Source organism: Chelonoidis abingdonii, chromosome 1 (assembly GCF_003597395.2).
Source record: "Chelonoidis abingdonii isolate Lonesome George chromosome 1, CheloAbing_2.0, whole genome shotgun sequence".
Lineage (NCBI taxonomy): Eukaryota > Metazoa > Chordata > Testudines > Testudinidae > Chelonoidis > Chelonoidis abingdonii.
This window is the reverse complement of record NC_133769.1, coordinates 30,376,847-30,394,866: the sequence shown is the minus strand read 5'-3', so window position 1 is coordinate 30,394,866 and position 18,020 is coordinate 30,376,847. Positions and strand designations below refer to the sequence as shown.

The window sequence follows — 18,020 nt, the reverse complement described above, 5'->3', positions numbered from 1 at the left end:
ACAGGGCTCAACACAGTGGCTGCCCAGTCGCATGGAGCCTGAGACCAGCGTACAGAAAGCCAAAGAATCACTATGGACCGCTTAACGGAGGGAGGGGGCGATGATGATTGTATGCTACCACAGTTCCTGCACTCTCTGAAAGCCATTTGAATCGGCTGCTAGCTCCAAACTAGCCTGGAATGGTCAGAAAAATTGTCACAGGTGTTTGTACAGCCGCCCCAGAAAGCAAAGGGAAAAACAAGTGTTTTCGCCTTTTCATGTCACCGGGTTATCTGGATGCTGCGGCAGACATGGTGTCCTGCTACTACATTGCGCACGCACATCCCCTTGCTTGCTCTTGCGGATGAAAGACAGTACGGTATGACTGAATCCATCATGTCATGCCGTGAGTGCTCCTCGGCTGGCCCGCTGACGTTGGCTGGGGCGCCTAAGGCACAAAAAAAGGGAAACAACTCCAGGTCATTCGTTCTTTAAGTTTTGTCTGATGGAGATTCAGTCCTGCCGGAATAATGGCAGCTGGAGGCTTCTGCCGTAGCTCCGGCTCCATTCAGTCTCTGACCGCGTGCGTGGCGCTATCCCAGCCTACCCTGTGCTACAGGGCTCACAATCCAGTTATAGTTAGACTCTACATTTGCTGCAAATAAAATGAAGCTGCTGTTTTAGAATGTCCCAACAGACAAATCCTGGGACTTTGGTGATTTACCAGTTGCAACCAGAGGTCCCACAACGAACATGAAGATTCAAGTCCTGCCTTGTGCTTCTAGCCTAGGCCTTGGCAGATCCATGAGGCTGAGCAAGTGCCAGAATGGTGGTTCACATTCTGACTGTAAGCCAACCACCCTTCCCCCCCTTCTGATCTTGCTTGCCAAAAGTAGTTGTTCCTATTTATGCAGTTTTTTATTACTTCATCACACAAATGGGGGGGATAACTGCCACGGTAGCCCAGGAGGGGCGGGGGAGGAGGGAAGAAACGGGTGGGGTTGTTGCAGGGGCACCCCCTAGAATGGCATGCAGCTCATTATTTCTGCGGGATGTCTGGGGCTCTGACCCAGAGCGGCTGTTTGCCTCTCTGGTTTAGTAGGCTTGTCTGATATTCTAGGCAGGACTGACTCTCCATTAGACAAAACAAAGAAGAGAATGACCTGGGGAGTCATTCGCATTTTTGTCCAGGAGCCCCCGACAGACGTCACCGAGGCCAGCCAGGAGCAAGCATGACAGCAGCAGATGCTACAGTATGACTGGTAACCGTCATTGCCAACTTGCAAAGCAGCAGATGGTACAGTAGGTCTGGTAACTGTCTTTGCTAACTTGCATAAGGCAAGGGGATGCTGCTGTGTAGCATTGGAGTACCGCGTCTGTCAGCAGCATCCAGGAGACATACGGTGACATGGAAAAAAGGCTGAACGGGCTCCATGGTTGCTGTGCTATGGCATCTGCCCGGGCAATCCAGGGAAAAGGGTGCAAAATGTTTGTCTGCCGTTGCTTTCACGGAGGGAGGATTGACTGACAACATTTACCCATAACCACCCACGACAAATTTTTGGCCCCATCAGGCACTGGGATCTCAACCCAGAATTCCAATGGGCGGGGGATAGCTACCCACAATGCAACACTCCAGAAGTCGATGCTAGCCTTGGTACATGGACGCACACCGCCGAATTAATGTGCTTAGTGTGGCCGCGTGCACTCGACTTTATACAATCTGTTTCCAAAAACCGATTTCTGTAAAATCGGAATAATCCCATACGGTAGACATACCCGTAGTCTCAGATCTGATGCTCTTTATGTCTGCAAGGGTTAGTACCTCAGCAGCAGTGGTGCTAAAGGCTGGTCTACACTGGGCACTTACATCAGCATAGCTACTTCTCTAGGGGTGTCAAAAATCCATACCCGGAGAGATGTAGCTATTCCGATCTGTTGACAAAGCCAGGTCTACAGAAGAATTCTTCTATCTAGCTACTATCTCTAGGCAGGGGATTACCTACGCTGATGGAAGAACCCCTCCTATCAGCATAGGTAGTGTCTACACTGATGTGCTACAGCGGTGCAGTTGCAGTGCTGCATCTGTGGAACTGTAGCGTTTTAAGTATTGACAAGTCCTGTGAACCCTGTGGGGATATAATCAACCTTCAGTTAACAACTGGAAAACAGAAGGGCAACTAGATTAAAAGATTTTAAGGCCAGAAGGGACTGTCATGATCATCTAGTCTGATATCCTGAATAATGCAGGCCATAGCACCTCACCCCTCAAATCATGACCCCTCTGTAACAAGACTTCAAGTTACAGAGAATCTACTATCTAAGATCAATTATTGCATAAAATTCTCTGAAAAAGCAAGAATATATAAAATAAATACCTTTGCTTGTTGTGAATTCACTGTCTCTAGCTTTCACAGATTTGACAAAATCTGCAGCAATTATCATTGGTGTATAACACAAATCACAGCTGTATTTCCTGACCAAAGTTCTGAAAGCCAACCTGTGAGTAGATGGACATTTGAATTGAAATAAACCAACCCAAAACATACATTGTCTTTCAAAATAAACTATTTTAAAATTAAATTATGTAAGTGCTTTTAGTCATACAGCACCTAATACAGTGGAGTGTCTAGGTATTACCACAGTATAAAGTTTAAACAAATAAACATGCATGTTTTGAAGCATGTTTTCGAAACGGTTAAAAAAAGTAACGAAACTTATTTTTATACTTAACATATATTTACACGGAGAAACCATTGGAAGTGTATAGTTAAACATGATGTGTTACTTACTTTGAATATCGGACCATAGGGGCACATATTTTTACAAAGTGCCCGGAATGAAACAAATCTACTGGATCTTTTTGTTGACATTGTGTGGTTTCTATGGCGTCACTAATCATTTATGAGTTTCAATACTATTTAAAATCTGGAAAAAGAAAACAAATTTTTAAACAGAACTCTTACTACTTATTCCCAATTCTCATAGCATACAGCAATGGATAACTGTTCAAAGTTAATTAACAAAAAAGTTAATAGAATTTACATTAACTTCATAAGGAGGATGGGGAAAGGAGGGAGGGTGATTCCACCGCCAAGGTCTGGGGCTATGTCCTGGTGAGAAGTTAGTGTCCTGCTGTCCTCAGTTTGTGGGAAGCAGTTTATGGATTAAATTACGTCTGTTTTAAATATATCCTTCATATGTGTCTTATATTTAACATTCTGCAACAGAAAGCAATACACCTACAAATATCTTTTTGTTACATTTGCGCAACGCATGACTAACACAGAAATGGGTACTTGACTCTCAGCTAACTGAATCTCCTAGAAATACAATAGAGAATATGCTCAGATACTTGGAAAAATTAGTTTATGCTATGGAGACTGAGAAAGTGAGAGATCTACTATACCAGTGGGTCTCAAACTTCCGTGCTGGTGACTCCTTTCACATAGCAAGCCTCTGACTGCGACCCCCTTACAAATTTAAAACACATTTTTATATATTTAACATCATTATAAATGCCAGAGAAAAAGCAGGGTTTGGGGTGGTGGCTGCAGCTCATGACTCCCCATGTAATAACCTCGTCGTGACCCCTTGAGGGGTCCTGACCTCCTGTTTGAGAACTCCTGTAGTATACAGAGGATTTACCAATTTTAAGCTCTAATTACTGTCGTGAAAAATCCAAAGCCCATGAATACGACAGAAGAAGTACAAAAGACATCCTCAGAGAGGGAAGGAAAGGACAGGGAATGGGGGAGAGACAGACAAGCGGGAAGAAGACAGTGGGGTGGGAAAAGGTAGAGCAATAAGAGGAAGGGGTTGAATGGCGCAGGGAACGATGCTGAGCTGGCTATGCCAGGCCTGCTCTCCCCAGCACCCAGTACTGCTCCCCTCCCTCCTTGTGCCCGCTCCCGCCCCTCGTAGCCTCAATCTCCACTTCACCCGCGGCGGGAGGCAGGCGGAACATGCCAGGCCAGCGCGACCTTTCCCCTCCGACCCTTCCCCCCAGCACCGCCCCTGCCAACAGACACTGCGGGGGCGCGGAATTCTGGCGCTGGCGCGATCCGGTCGCTCTTGGATGACGTGCGAATCTCCGCCAGCTGCCAGCATGGAGGAGGCCGCGGCGGGAAGCGGCGGTGGTAGCAGCTCTGCCCGGGGACTGACTCTCGGGGAGCTGCTGGGGGACGGTGAGGAGGGGCTGGCGCGGGGTCCAGGGGGGAGCAGGTGGTGCGGGGTAACAGTGAAGTCGCGGGTGGCGGGGACACGAGTGGGGGATGCTGGAGCTGGGGGACCTGGGCAGCAGAGGGTCTGAGGTGAAGTGAGGGCACCGGGCAGTCGGGCTCTGCTGGGGGCACACAGGGCGCTGGGCAGCAGAGGGGCCCTGCAGGGGACTGGCACCAGGCCAGTGGTGCGGGCTGTGTTGGGTTTGCCAGCCGGACTAGAGACCGGAGCCGGAAGAGCTGGAGGCTGCGGAGGAGTTTGTTCTGGTAGCAGGGGAACCTTGTCACACCTGTTTGCTTGCGTGGCTGTCTTGCTGCTCCTGCAGGTCCCCATGCACCAAACTCATTCTCTGTCCTGGCTGGACAGAGGGGGTAACTGCCCTTGCTGGGAGTTGTTCTAGTCCCAGTGCTTCAGGTTTATCGTGGCATCAAATGAAGTTAGTAGGAATTGTGTTGTTGCTAGTGGCCCTTACACACACGAGATCCTGCTGTATATACTGTGGGGGACAGAAGGTGGCTTCTTCTTACTGAATGAATGGCCTGTTAGTCCCTGTATGCAAGGCTTGTTAGCTCAGGAATTCCAGGTTCTTAGTCTGTCCTCTGATTACATCTTCGTCTCTCTAAGAAGGGAGAACTCTGTATTTAAATTGTGCTGATGTTAGTGTCATCTTGTTATGTGGATCGATTGCATGTTGGAATTGCAGTCTCCTCTTCAAAAAGCAAAATCCCTTTATAAGAGTTGTCTGTATGCCTCCTCTTCAATTTTGATCATAATGGCTAGAATAGAACTAGGAGATGTAATAAATCATTGTAATCATTGTTAATGTTTAGAGTCTCTGGTTTAGTTCTAATGTGGATCACAAATGAAATTCTTTTGGTGGTTTTAATTTAATTCCATAAAAATTAATTCCGTTTACAAGATTGCAATATGATTTCATGGTGTCAGTTGCAATTGTCAGTTTTCTGTTTGCAATTCTCAGTAGTTTTACTCTGTGTAAAACTTCATCTTATTTAGCTTATAAAATTCTGAAGAGGAAATGGGAAGTATACTTTTAGTGTAATGCATTCCTGAAAAGGTGGCTTTATCCAGTTTTGGATTTAGACAACAAGACATGGGCAATAAAAATGATGTGATCAAGCACGTCTCCTTTAAATTTGCTCTTTTTCTAATCGTTGCTCCTTAAATCAATGTCCAGTTATATTCTAGAAACGAGACCTCACCTGCTAATAACATGAGGTGTAGGTCTAGTGTAGCTGCAGTTCTTTACATCCTTAAATACATATGTGACTTTTGTGGTATGAAAAATAAACAGCTTAAAATATATTTTTCAGAATGTTATGCTGATTTTTTAAGAGAAGACTTTGATGTAAAGACTTATACTTCTCAATCTATTCATCAAGCTGTGATAGCTGAACAGTTAGCAAAACTTGCTCAAGGAATCAGTCAACTGGATAAAGAGCTTCACTTACAAGTAAGTACCAGGTATGTCATTTGTTTCAGGCAATCATGTACAAACATAGTTTAAAAGTTCAGTATTTCAGTCTTGCATGCCCCTAAAATTTCCCCATGTTCTCAGTAACTAGTGACTAAGGGTATGCCTACACAGCCCACAGCAGTGAGCCTCCCAGCCCAGGTCCATAGACTTGGGCTTGCACTAGCGCTCTACAGATAACTGTATATGCAGCATTTCAAGTTGTCTCCCTAGTCTTCAGAGTCTGAGCTGTGATTTCAAAGCAGTGTCTACAGCTGTTTTTAGAGCGCTAGCATGAGCCTGAGTCTGTGAACCTGGGCTGGGAGGCTCATTTCCACGGGTTACCTAGTCATACCTAGTGTGTGTCTTTCAAGAATGTTAACCACAGTGCTTCTTCGATGCACTTCCTCCTCTCTTCTGCCTTCTGACATTTTCATTGGGAACCAGTTTTTAAAAAGTTACCTGTTACAAACATAAGACAAATCTAAATTTATGTTATTGAGTGATCAAGTAACTGATACAGTGATTATTTGGTACTTTGAGATAGAGTCTGAGCTTCTTGAAGTGGGGATCATGTGTAAAATAACTACACAGAGAGACTGTGTACTAATGGATGATACGAAATATTCAGTAATTGTTGTAGTTAACAAACAATGTAATAAATAGAAAGCTAAAATTATAAATGTAAGGGGTGTAGTTCTTTGTTTGCATAACCAGTGCCATTCCCAACACTAATGCATCTATATCTAGGGCCCTACTAAATTCATGGTCTGTTTTGGTCAATTTTGCAGTCAGAGGATTTTTAAAATACTCAATTTCATGGTTTCAGATGTTTACATCTGAAATTTCACAGTGTTGTAACTGTTGGGGTTCCTACCCAAAAAGAGGTTGTGGGGGGTTACAGGATTTGCCATTCTTACTTCTGCGTTGCTGCTGGTGGGGGCATTGCCTTCAGAGCTGGGTAGAACCCTTGGCTGGATGTCGCCAGTCCTGTCCCTCTCTTACAATTGCCAGATATCGAAGGAGAGGATAGATCAGATTACACAGTTTGTGATGTATTTTTCACGGCCATGAATTTGGTAGGGCCCTATGGATATCTGTCAGGTGTAGAATACATCTGTAAATCTGGGATTTTCCTCATAGGAATCGCCTTTTCATACTATTAGTGTTTGTTAGCAGAAGTGATAGAACAGCAATATACTTTTCTCAGAGCTTCATGAAAGATCTCCCTCCTTTTGTGGAACATCCTTTGACACCAGTAGAAGAACATTCATGTAAGGAGAGCAGAGTTTCAGATCTACTGTGCATATCTAAGAGGATGATTGTCCTAAATATAGAATTAACTGGAAATACTTTACAGGGTGTGGTGACACTGTGGGCTAGTTAGAAGCTTCTCTCTTCTAGAGACTTGTGTAAATGTTTTGTTCATGTCCCAACTATATAAGGAACTTGAATTTTTCTCAATTTATCCCTTGTAAATGTTTTTCCACATCTCATATTTTGACACAACTGGCATTCTGGATTTAGAAAAATCCAGGATTTAGTTAAATATGTGAAGAAGGCAAGGACTAAGGTTAATCACTGGATGGTGGGTAAATTTAAACATCATCGGCTGTAATCTGCCTGGCTAGACCAGTTGCTGAACATTAATTCAGAAAAAAATAATTGAATAAATAAAAAGTTTGTATTACTAAAATAAAATGTTTGTGTCCTTAAAGCATAAACTATATCAGTTTGGTGCTGACTGTGAAGAGTCTCATCTGATTTAAAATTTATTATGGACACAAATGAGTTTACAAGGTAGAGAGGTTTGTCTGTAAAGCCAGGGGGGAAAAATAGAGAGGTCCCTTATCACTCAGGGATTCTTCCTACCCTAAGAATCACTTTTCTGTTCTAAGCCCATTCATGGATATATGCTTAAAGAAAATCTGAGTTTATATTTTTGGAATTAGCCTTCCAAATAATGATTGGTGGTCTACTTTTTCAGGTAGTTGCAAGACATGAGGACTTATTGGCACAAGCAACTGGGATTGGATCTCTGGAAGGTATAAATTCATTTTATGCTGGTTAGTTTTTAGCATGATGGAGATACTGTTAATAGCTTCATAGTTAAGGTGACATCAGATTGTTGAGTAGTAACGTTACTGAACAGAGGTCTTACTTTATTAACTTATGGCAGTTTTCTTTAATGTCAGCAGATGGAGCTGTAAGGAGAGTATTTTGTTAATCCTTTTTTTAACGTAATTACACTATAGAAAGATTTGTTAATGGAAGGAATGTTCTAAGCAACTTAAATAATGCAGTCAAGTTTCTGTAAGTATCTTGAAAACCCTCACTGTTTTAAAAATTTCATACGGTAGCCTCCAGTCTATCAACTAACACACCGTACAGTGACATGTTGCCATGAATACCAGCTTTGTGAATGGTGGAACATGTTTCTAATGTCATTTAATCTACAAATAAAGAACAAAGTAGTTATTTTGTGGTCTTAGTTGCATCACTTCCTTTTTGTAGTAAAAGGCTGCAAAATTAAATACAGATTTTTGATTCCACTGATTGGGGTCTGGTATAATACCAGTTGCTGATCAAAAAGTCCTAATTTGGGAACTGTCATGTCTGCATGAAAACCCGGTCATTATGTGGTTTTTCAAAATAGATATAAGGTTTCAGAATCTCACTTACTTTAAGATTACATTTTGGGTCCCATTAGCCCAAACTGGGGTCAGGATATTACATGGGGGTCACAAGCTGTCAGCCTCCACCCCAAACCCTGCTTTGCCTCCAGTATTTATAATGGTGTTAAATATATAAAAACGTGCATTTAGTTTAGAAGGGGCGGGGGTCACATTCAGAGGTTTCCTATATAAAAGGGGTCAGCAACACAAAAGTTGGAGAACCACTGCATTGGCCCTTACAGTCTTGCTAATTTCTTTCTAACAGTTTTGCTTGGTGGCATCTGCAGATTTTATGAGTGTACTCTCCACTCCCTTATCCAAGATATGTAGTGCAAATATTGAAAGGTACAAGACCCTGGACTGATCCCTGCAGGACCCCACATAGATATGACCTCCCAGTTTGACAGCAAACCATTGATAGCTACTTTCTCAGTACAGGCTTTCAACCAGTTCAACAATTATAGACTTGGTTAAAGTTGATGAATGTGCTAACGAGATGCCAGGGGATTTGTGTCCCCTCTTTTCCTCTTCTGGTTTTCTAATTTTCAGCAAAATCAAAAGGGCTCTGGCCTCTGATGCCGAGAACATTCCTTGAAATTTTGGATTTAAACCGATGTGGTATTCAAAAGTTACTGTATTACAGCCAACCAGCCAAGCAGAGAAATGTCTCTGCCAAAAAAGAAGAAAAATGAGTTGTCACACTTATGTATCAAAATTGCTAAACACTTCTCCTCAGCTCAGCAGTGTCAACCCTTAAAATGCTAGTGTTTTCTAAATTGCCAGGCAAATGAATGCTTAGGAAGATGGTTTGTACTCCACATTCAAATGACTGAAGTGGACAAGTTCTGATAGTCTGATTAATGGACTGATAAACATCCCCCAGTCACATTCCTCACCGAGCAGCAATTTGTGCCCAGTTGAACTTAAGTGCCCTAAAACCATTTTTTGGTTTTGAAGGCACTCTACTCTTATTGGGAAGTCTTAACAATAGAACTTGCTTAGAGACTTCGCTCTATGATGGCAAAGTTCTTTAAACAATAATTCAGCCTTGAATCACCCCTATTCAGTATACATGGTAAGTTACCCACATTTTGAAACTCATGAAGATAAAGTACGAAGAGGTTAAATGACTTCTTTGAGTCATACAGTGTGTGTGTTTCAAAACTGGCATCAGAGTTTGGGTTGCCCAACTCCAGTCCTGTGCTCTAACCCCTGGTTCATGCTGCCTTCTTTTGAATTCAATGCTTATCTTACAAACTATAACCAATAATTGCAATTGCTTCCTTCTTTATAGTACTATATGCTGCTCTCTCTAACTGTTTCACTGGAATTGTTTAATAAAGATGGTTTTATTTTATTTCCCCCACCCCAGCAGCTCATTCAGTGAGAAACTGTGCATTAGTTCTTGCATGTCAGTATTCCCAAAGCTGCACATCCTCCTGCTCCCTGGGCACTGAATTGGTACCCACTTAGGTGTCTAACCTCAGTGGTCACGTGTGGAGGGGTGCCTTAGATTCATAGGATGTAGATATTAAGACACCAAAATGGGGCGAGATACTTGGGTAATGGGAATGGAGAGCAAATTCTGATTTAACATTTTTTTTAAAGGTACAAACCTTAAATTCCCAAAGTTAAGGTTTTACTTTTTTTTTTAACATTTCATCTCCTCCCCCCCAATGAAATAAAACTTTTATCAGCCAATCCACTTGAAATTTAAGTTTGCTCCTCCATCTACATACAGATCTTTTAAAAAAAAAAATGGGGCTTTTTGGTCTTTATTGGGGTTGGGATTATACAGCATATTTGAGGGATGCTAATAAAGTACTTCAATTTTAAACAGTTAAAAAAAATCTTTGTCAGTCTGGAGAGTGGCTTGGCCTAGGGACTTCAAATTTGTTTAATTTTAATTGGCCTTAATGAGAACTGATGCTTGTGGTTATTCTTAATTGTTCAATCTAGATTCATTATAGAATTAAAATCTTTTAACAATATAATTTCTCTCCATGAATTGCAGTAGCTGCTTTGGATCACATGAAGAAAGCCTAGCGTGAAAGATATCCTGGGGATATCCTAATAAGCTCTGGTATAGGTGAAAGGCACTGCATAGAGGCACTATAGACTAGTGGACTCAGCAGAGGGCTAAAAGCCAGAAGCTTCTAAATTCTATTCTCAGCTCTTCTACTCTGTATAACCTTAATAATTAAGCCTTGTGGTTTTTGTCCACTGATCTCGCAGAGCTGTGCAAAAATTAGTTATGCCTAATGGTCTCCCTGTAAGGTAGGGAAGTAACTCATTGTCCACAAAAGTTGAATGATTTGTCCAAGGCGTTACAGCAAGTCTGTATCAGAGCAGAATCTTGACTGTCATTGCCTATACTCTAGTCTGGATCTCATTACATCCATGGAATTTCATTTCGGCAAGACTGTGAACCTCTCCATGTCTCTGTTTTTAATTTTTGTTTGTTTTTCCCTACACTTTTCTCTGTATCCTAGCTGTGCTACTTTCCGGAGCACATGGATGATAAAACCTAGGAAACAATGTGCAGCTTGGCAAGTGATATGGTTCGATGGAGTGGACTGGACTGAGCTAGTGGGGGGAGAGAAATTTTAGCCATGCAAAAACTGAAAGGCTTAATGTGGCCACCTCACAGCTTCCAAGCAAATACACTAACATAACACAGGTCTTTTTTTTCCTATTGCCACAAAACAGTAAATTCCTGAATAAAAACATATAAGGTGGTGTTAGGGTTGCAAATACCTTTTTTAAGAAGAAAACTTTAATAGACTAATGTTGTTTAAAAGGTGAGAGAGCCAGGAATTCAAAGGTAAAGTTACACTAAAAACAAATAACTATCAAATACTAGAAAGTTTAGAAATATAAAGTTACAGTTCCACAAAACAGCCTTAACTCTGCCCTTCATCCAAAATGATGACATGCTCGTCACACCATTTATCTTCCACATTGACAATATTCACAGAGTAAAAAATACTTAATTTAAGTTGCTACTTAACATGAAAAATGGATGGATATCAAAGAAAATCAGCATGTGTGTATGGGGGAATCTGACAGTCTGAGTTTATGGCAATATTCAAATATCCTCACAGCCTGCGACTCTCTTAAATGCATAAGAGTGAAATATCTCCTTACTCATTCAAAAAGCCAACCTTAACTATCCCCCGTTTCTCTCTCCTGTAGAACAGAAGTCTCTTAAGAACCATTTACCCTTTCTACATCCCATGCATTTCTGGTATGGGCCACAAATTAATCTGGCCCAGTGAGCATCCACTGATTCCTTAGCGCAATCTGACCAGAGGTCTTGACATCTCTTGTATTATACTCCATGCATGGAATATATATATATTTTTTCCCACCTCTTCCATCCCAATTTCCTACTATTGTAAGAAGACCACTTAATATTAGTAGTGGTATTGTGGGATCATTTTAATTGCTATTGCACTGTCCTGCTACCATTCTTGCAGAAGCCAGAAGGCCTAGCCTTTTTAACCAACTTTCCACTATATATTTCATAGTCATCATCCTCATGTGAGTTGGGAATCACATGTCCTCTATTCTATATATTAAATGGGGAAAAAACCTTTGTTAATGCAGAATTAAGATTGTCCAGCGATCGCTTGTGCTCTTTCAGAAGTTTGAATTTTGCTGAACTCTGGAAACCAGGAAATTCAGAGTAAATGCCCACACAACTTTAAATCTGTTTTCCTAGAACTGGCATTGGTCACTGGGAATGATCTGCATGCACTTCAGCTGCATTCACTGTGATCGGTGTAGCTGTACTAAATAGTGGAGGAATAAGTTGGAGCAGTTTGGGGGGAGCTGTGATTGTGATGAGGAGATCTGAGTCCCTGCATGTGTATCAAAGGACAGGTGCATGTGTACCTTGAGGTTCTGGTCTGCATCATTTCAGTACAGAATTCTGTAGGCTGTGCCAGTGACAGAGCACTGGGGTCTCCTGGCCATGGGTATTGGAAGTAGTGAGGTGGGATATGAGAGCAGTCTTGACTTTAATGATGGATAGGGAAAGTGAAGATTTAGGTGGCACCCTATGTGCAACCATGATGGGGTTGTAAATTTTTTTTCCAAGTGTGGTTTTCAGTGTCTGAGGATAAGGTAGAGCTGGAAAGTGTGTTATGGGCATATTGGAGTATCACTATAAGAGGGGAGAGTTAAGATTACATGAACATATACCTTAATTGGGTATCTTCTGGTTCAAAAGCATGAGTTTTGCTGAACTCTGAAGGGGCACAGGCTCTCACTGCTTAACTCTGTGTTAACAAATCTTTTGCAATTTAATTTCCTCCCTTTTTATTTTTTTTAAGCAGAAAGAAATGCTTGTTGGTAGCAATTAATGGTCCTTTAGGCAGTTATTGTTCTCACCTAGATTTATAGCTCATGTACTACTGAGGCTAGGTAATAATCAGAAGACCTATCTTTTATATAGTGCTTTTCATCAATAGATTTCAAGAACTTTACATAATTATCCCAATTTTACAGTTGGGAAAACTGAGGCACAGAGAGTGACATGACTTGCCCAGGGTCACCCACCAGACTGGTAGCAGAACTAGGAATAGTCCTAGTCTGTGGTCTTTCCACTAGGAGACAGAGTTAAAAAATTTTAAAAAAATGGAGATATACCTATTTCATAGAGCTGGAAGGGACCTTGAAAGGTTATCAAGTCTAGTCCCCTGCCTGCATTAGCAGGACCTAGTACTGTCCCTCACAGTGTGTGTTTGTTTTTGCCCCAGATCCCTAAATGGCCCCCTCAAGGACTGAACTCTCAACCCTGGGTTTAGCAGGCCAATGCTCAAACCACTGAGCAGAGTGATTCCTTAAGTGCTCTATCCCCTTCCTTCCACCTTTCTACATTTTGTTACAGTAGAATGGGGTAATTGTTGTCCTTTGAAATGTTTTCACTGGGTAGTTGCTAACGTGGCCAGTGAGACAAATCTCATCCATGGTTTGTCCTAAAATCTTGACAGTTTTATTACATGGTTGTTAAAGTAACTCTAACCATATGAGAGAGACACATACACCAGTCTTCTTTCTCCACCTCCTTCACTACTATTCTTTGCAACATGTACCCCCACTGCCACCATTCCCCGATCCCTCTCTCCTTCCCATCCTGTTAAGCCATTAGATGGCACTGTAGAAGCCATTAACATGTAAGAAGCTGCTCCTTGCTGTCTCCTGCCCTATTCTCCTATATACACACATCACAGACAGCAGGTTAGTGGAAGGTCACATGTTACCTTGGTTATATAGCCTGAGATGCAAACTTAACACCATCAGTTTGCGCTTGAATAGGGACTGGGAGTGGCTGGCTCACTACAAAAGCAATTTTCCCTCTCTTAGTATTGACACCTCCTCATCAATTCCTGGGAGTGGACTACATCCACCCTGACTAAATTGGCCTTCAACACTGGTTTGCCACTTGTAAGGAAACTCCCTTCTCTGCATGTGCCAATATATATTTATGCCTGTAGCTGTAATTTTCACTCCATGCATCAGAAGAAGTGGGTTTTTTACCCATGAAAGCTCTTGCCCAAATAGATCTGTTAGTCTTTAAGGTGCCACCGGACTCCTCCTTGTTTTTGTGGATACAGACTAACACGGCTACCCCTCTGATACTAAGAGAATGTATGGCTATCCGATCCGATGATCTCATGGCATTAGGTATGTTCTCAAATTGGCTGTATAGGAGCAAAATTGTGAACAGATGTCAACATGAGAATTTGCAGGCTCCCAGTAAGGAGCTGGCATGATGCTTGTTCCTTTTTTGATCATTTTTTCACCTCTGCCTTCTTCAAAGTGTTTACAACCTTTATTGGCAGTTGCTCTCTGTTCAGACCTGTCTGTGGCTGTATCTTTAAAGTTATCAATATTTATGTTGCATGAGGTGAGATTCTGCTTATGGGTGTTTTTGAAGTGCTTTTGTTGACCACACCTACATTTTTCTGAGTATCAGCTTGCATAAAAGACTGGTTTAAGGAGTCTGATTGTCCATTCTGATTCCATGTCTCAAAGTGATTGTTTGAGGTCATGTCAACTGCTCCATTCCTGCTCATCACCCCAGTCTCAGCAGTGTGTTGTTGGTGTATGCTCTGAGCATGCCTGTTCCAAGTTCCCCACCTAGTGGGACACGGCTTCCCCAGACCTTGGCTCACATGGGGTGACAGGGATGAAGGATCACACTCCTTTAGATGAGCAGTGGGTCTCCCAGGGAGCAGGGCTCAGACATGTCTAGGTGGCAGGAAACCTCAGCTCATATGGAGGGGGTAGCGAGAAGGGTCAGACTCCCCCAGGTAGAGAAGCCCCCTCCAGAACCTGGCTCACATGAAGGGGGACATGGAAATGTGGGGTCATGCCCGTTAATGGACTGGGGCCCCCCCAAATAGTGATGTACGGACATACATGGGAGGGGAATGTTGGACAGACACGTGCCCTCGCCCTGTTCTCCATGTGATCCTTCCCCTCTCCCTGCAACCTCTCCTCCTGTTCCCATCTACTCTTCCACTCCTTACTACCCTCCTTCCCAGCAAGCATTTGCTTTTGTCATTTATTTTCTAAAATTACAACAACCAATTGTTTCAGTGCTTCCTGGATACAGTATTCTGCCATGCTCAGATTAAGTTCCCCCGAAATAAAAATCCCCCTTTGTTAGAGGAAGATTGGAGCATTATGCCTGTTATTTAACTTCTACCCTGGATTTGGATTTGAACTTTCAGTGCTTGAACTCGATGACTGTCATGTACCCTCAGAACCTCCCCTCTTCTATGATATAGAGGTAGTTTTCCAAATAGTTAGCCTCTCTGCACATGCTCTAAACCTTAGTGTGCCTAACTGAGAATATCAGCGTGGAAGGCTACTGAGTAACAAAATGGTGGGAAATGCCAATGATCTTGGAGAACCTGGTTACTTTAGGGTGACCAGATGTCTCGATTTTATAGAGACAGTCCCAGTTTTTGGGTCTTTTTCTTATATAGGCTCTTATTGCGCCCTACCTCGTCCTGATTTTTCACACTTGCTGTCTGGTCATCCTTCTGACCTTCAAGGAAAACACTGGTGTACTCTAAATTGAGCAAGAGCTGAGATAGTAAAAACTGGTGATATGACCAAGAGGAAGCTCGAGGAATGACCCCAAATGTGACTGTAGAGAATCTAGGCAAACACTTGAACACAGCCTGACAAAGTGCGCCCTCCCCCCCCCCCTTAACATCATGTACTCCTGAGCATCTAGTCAAGATAAGTGACAACAACAGGTCTTGGCTGTGGCTTTGGAGCGACAAGTGATGACGATGATGATGAACTAAAGAAACAACTTTTTTTTCAGTACTATTTAGTTTGATTTCCTCCAAAGGGTTGGTGAGTGCCATGCACTCTATTGGGGTAACCACTGAGCATTTCAGACCCTTGTACGATGATCCGAGCCCTGGTTTGATCTCTATCTGTAAGCAAAAAAAGTCAGAATGTGCAACATTTCAGAAAAGCTGTTTCTGATGGGGTCTGCATCTTGGGGGTCCCAAATTTGAATTCCTGACTGTATCCTGTGCCTTCTTAAGGCACACCACATTTCAAGGCAATCCGATTAACCATATGGATTTTAGACCACTTGGAACAGTCGAGCTTTAAACAGAAAGCTGATCTTAACTCTAGCAGAACTGTTGCTCTTCTGTAATAAATGTTACAGGTCTTTGACCATCCCAGTCATCAAGTCAGTTTAGAACTTCTCAATTTATGAAGGAGAAAAGAGTTGACATGTTTATACAACGTATGAGGATTCATTTGTAAACAAAGACTAAAAAAATGTGAATAATTTAGTATTTGTGAACAGTAAGAGTATCCCTGTGAGATGGAGGGTGGCTGGCAGATTTAAGGTTGTTTGTTGAAATGTGTAATTGTATTTAACGTGTATACAGTTAAGTAGTTTGAATTGGGAGTACTTGAATATTTCTCTACATCCTTCTCAGTTCACTCTGATAGCGTTGTTTTGGGTTTTTTTGTACTGCAATGTAAAGATAAATGTTAAATAAAACCTTAAGTTGACAGTTTCTGTCTGAACTTCTTCATTTTGCTTTGGCTTTAAAATAATAATTAATAATAAAAACTATTGGCTAATAAGGTGCTGCAGAGCTGTGGTTTTTGTGGAATTTGTGAGCTCAGTAGGAGAATTAGGAATTCACGAACATCCCTATCTCTGCCACCATATTGGAGGAACTGCGAGGGACCAGCATCATCTTTCTTTGTCGATTCTGCAGAGTTTTGGTCCTGGTTTCTCCTTACCTTGCAATGCACTGAATTATACAAGTGCTGAAGAATGCTTGGCTTCTGCCAGTTTACACTGGTCTATGGTGGAAGTTTATACTGTACAATCTAGATTGGGGTGGGCAAAGTACGGCCCACAGGCTGGATCTGGCCTGCCAGCCATTTTAATCCAGCCCTTGCGCTCCTGGGGAACGGAGTCTGGGATTTGCCCTGCTCCAGAACTCCAGTTGGAGAGCAGGGTCGGGGGCCACTCCATGCAGCTCCCAGAAGCAGCGGCATGGCCCCCCTCTGTCTCCTACGCATAGGGACAGCTAGGGGACTCTGCTCTGCACACTTCCCCCGCCCCAAGTGCTGCCCTGGCAGCTCCATTGGCCGGGAACTGCGGCCAATGGGAGCTGCACGGGGGGGGTGCCTGCGGACAGGGCAGTGCGCGGAGCCACCTGGCTACGCCTCCATGTAGGAACTGAAGAAGGGACATGCCACTGCTTCCAGGAGCTGCTTGAGGTAAGTGTTGCTCAGAGCCTGCACCTCTGAATTTCTCCCTGTGCCCCAACCCCTGCTGCAGCCCTGATCCCCCTCCCATCCTCCAAACCCCTCAATTCCAGCCCAGAGTACAGTCCTGCACCCCAAACCTCTCATCCCCAGCCCCACCCCCGAGTCCCCACCCCAGCCTGGAGCCCTCTACTGCACCTTGAACTCATTTCTGGCCCCACTCTGGAGTCTGCAGCCCCACCTGGAACCCTCACCCCCTCCTGCACCCCAACCCCAATGTTATGAGCATTCATGGTCCGCCATACAATTTCTATGCCCAGATGTGGCCCTCAGCCCAAAAAGTTGACCCACCTCTGCTTTATATCCTGACACTAAAAATAGTTTAAAAAAAAAACCTGAGGATTAATGTTGTCCTGCTGCGAAATGATTCTATAATCTTTTGTTTTGAAGAGGGTATAAACTACACATCAGCAAACAATAATTTTTTATTTCCCCTCTTAAAAGAAACAGGTAAAATGGCTATCTAACATGTTAGGAAAAATGTATCCCTATGTGGACTTTTTTGATAATTTTTGTAGCCAACCTAAAAGGAGCTTATAGTGGTATTGTTGACTTATTCTTAACTAAAGCAGCCTGAACATGGCCATATATGTTTCAGTTCTTTTGTTCTTGTTTGATTGGATTTTCAGTTCCTCTTATGCATTGGCTTCTCTGAATTAATGATTTCTGCAAGTTGTCTGTAATCTTGCCAATGCCAAGTGAGTTCTGCCTTTGTACGTGTCTTGTCTCTTACAATTGCTCAAACATGCATATTGGTTACATGGGAAATCTCTATGCTAAGCATGACAAGTTCAAAAACCCAGACTCCCACAGTTGTGTTATCTGAATAGCCGTGCTGGGCA

At 42.8% G+C, this 18,020-nt stretch overlaps 2 protein-coding genes across 5 annotated transcripts in view; one reads left to right on the top strand and one right to left on the bottom strand.

Annotated features, from left to right (window-relative positions):
* The window catches only part of DUS4L (dihydrouridine synthase 4 like), a 47,713-nt gene that overhangs the window by 12,252 nt on the left and 17,441 nt on the right, over positions 1-18,020 (bottom strand). For 2 of the 4 annotated variants that reach the window (XM_032794849.2, XM_075064919.1), the window contains exons 2-3: positions 2,772-2,907; positions 2,358-2,479 (exon numbers count right to left, since the gene is read on the bottom strand). In XM_032794849.2, coding sequence (XP_032650740.1) covers positions 2,358-2,479; positions 2,772-2,881 — 232 coding nt within the window. In that variant the 5' untranslated portion in view covers positions 2,882-2,907. Of the gene's footprint in view, positions 1-2,357; positions 2,480-2,771; positions 2,908-3,388; positions 3,879-3,921; positions 3,944-18,020 lie in introns of those variants that run through there. The other 2 variants (XM_032794851.2, XM_032794848.2) reach the window with 2 other exon arrangements.
* LOC116833372 (conserved oligomeric Golgi complex subunit 5-like) lies at positions 4,003-16,885 on the top strand. The gene is made up of 4 exons (XM_032794856.2): positions 4,003-4,166; positions 5,532-5,671; positions 7,659-7,716; positions 15,348-16,885. The coding sequence occupies exons 1-4, from the start codon at positions 4,058-4,060 to the stop codon at positions 15,440-15,442; spliced, it is 402 nt and encodes a 133-aa protein (XP_032650747.1). The 5' UTR covers positions 4,003-4,057; the 3' UTR covers positions 15,443-16,885.

What these genes read in the sequence shown, in the direction of transcription:
- LOC116833372 (XM_032794856.2), top strand. Translation starts at nt 4,058, where the DNA reads ATGACGTGCGAATCTCCGCCAGCTGCCAGCATGGAGGAGGCCGCGGCG. An exon ending in CGGGGAGCTGCTGGGGGACG is followed by an intron (nt 4,167 to 5,531) that starts GTGAGGAGGGGC and finishes TATATTTTTCAG; the next exon opens with AATGTTATGCTGATTTTTTA. An exon ending in TGGGATTGGATCTCTGGAAG is followed by an intron (nt 7,717 to 15,347) that starts GTATAAATTCAT and finishes TTTCTTATATAG; the next exon opens with GCTCTTATTGCGCCCTACCT.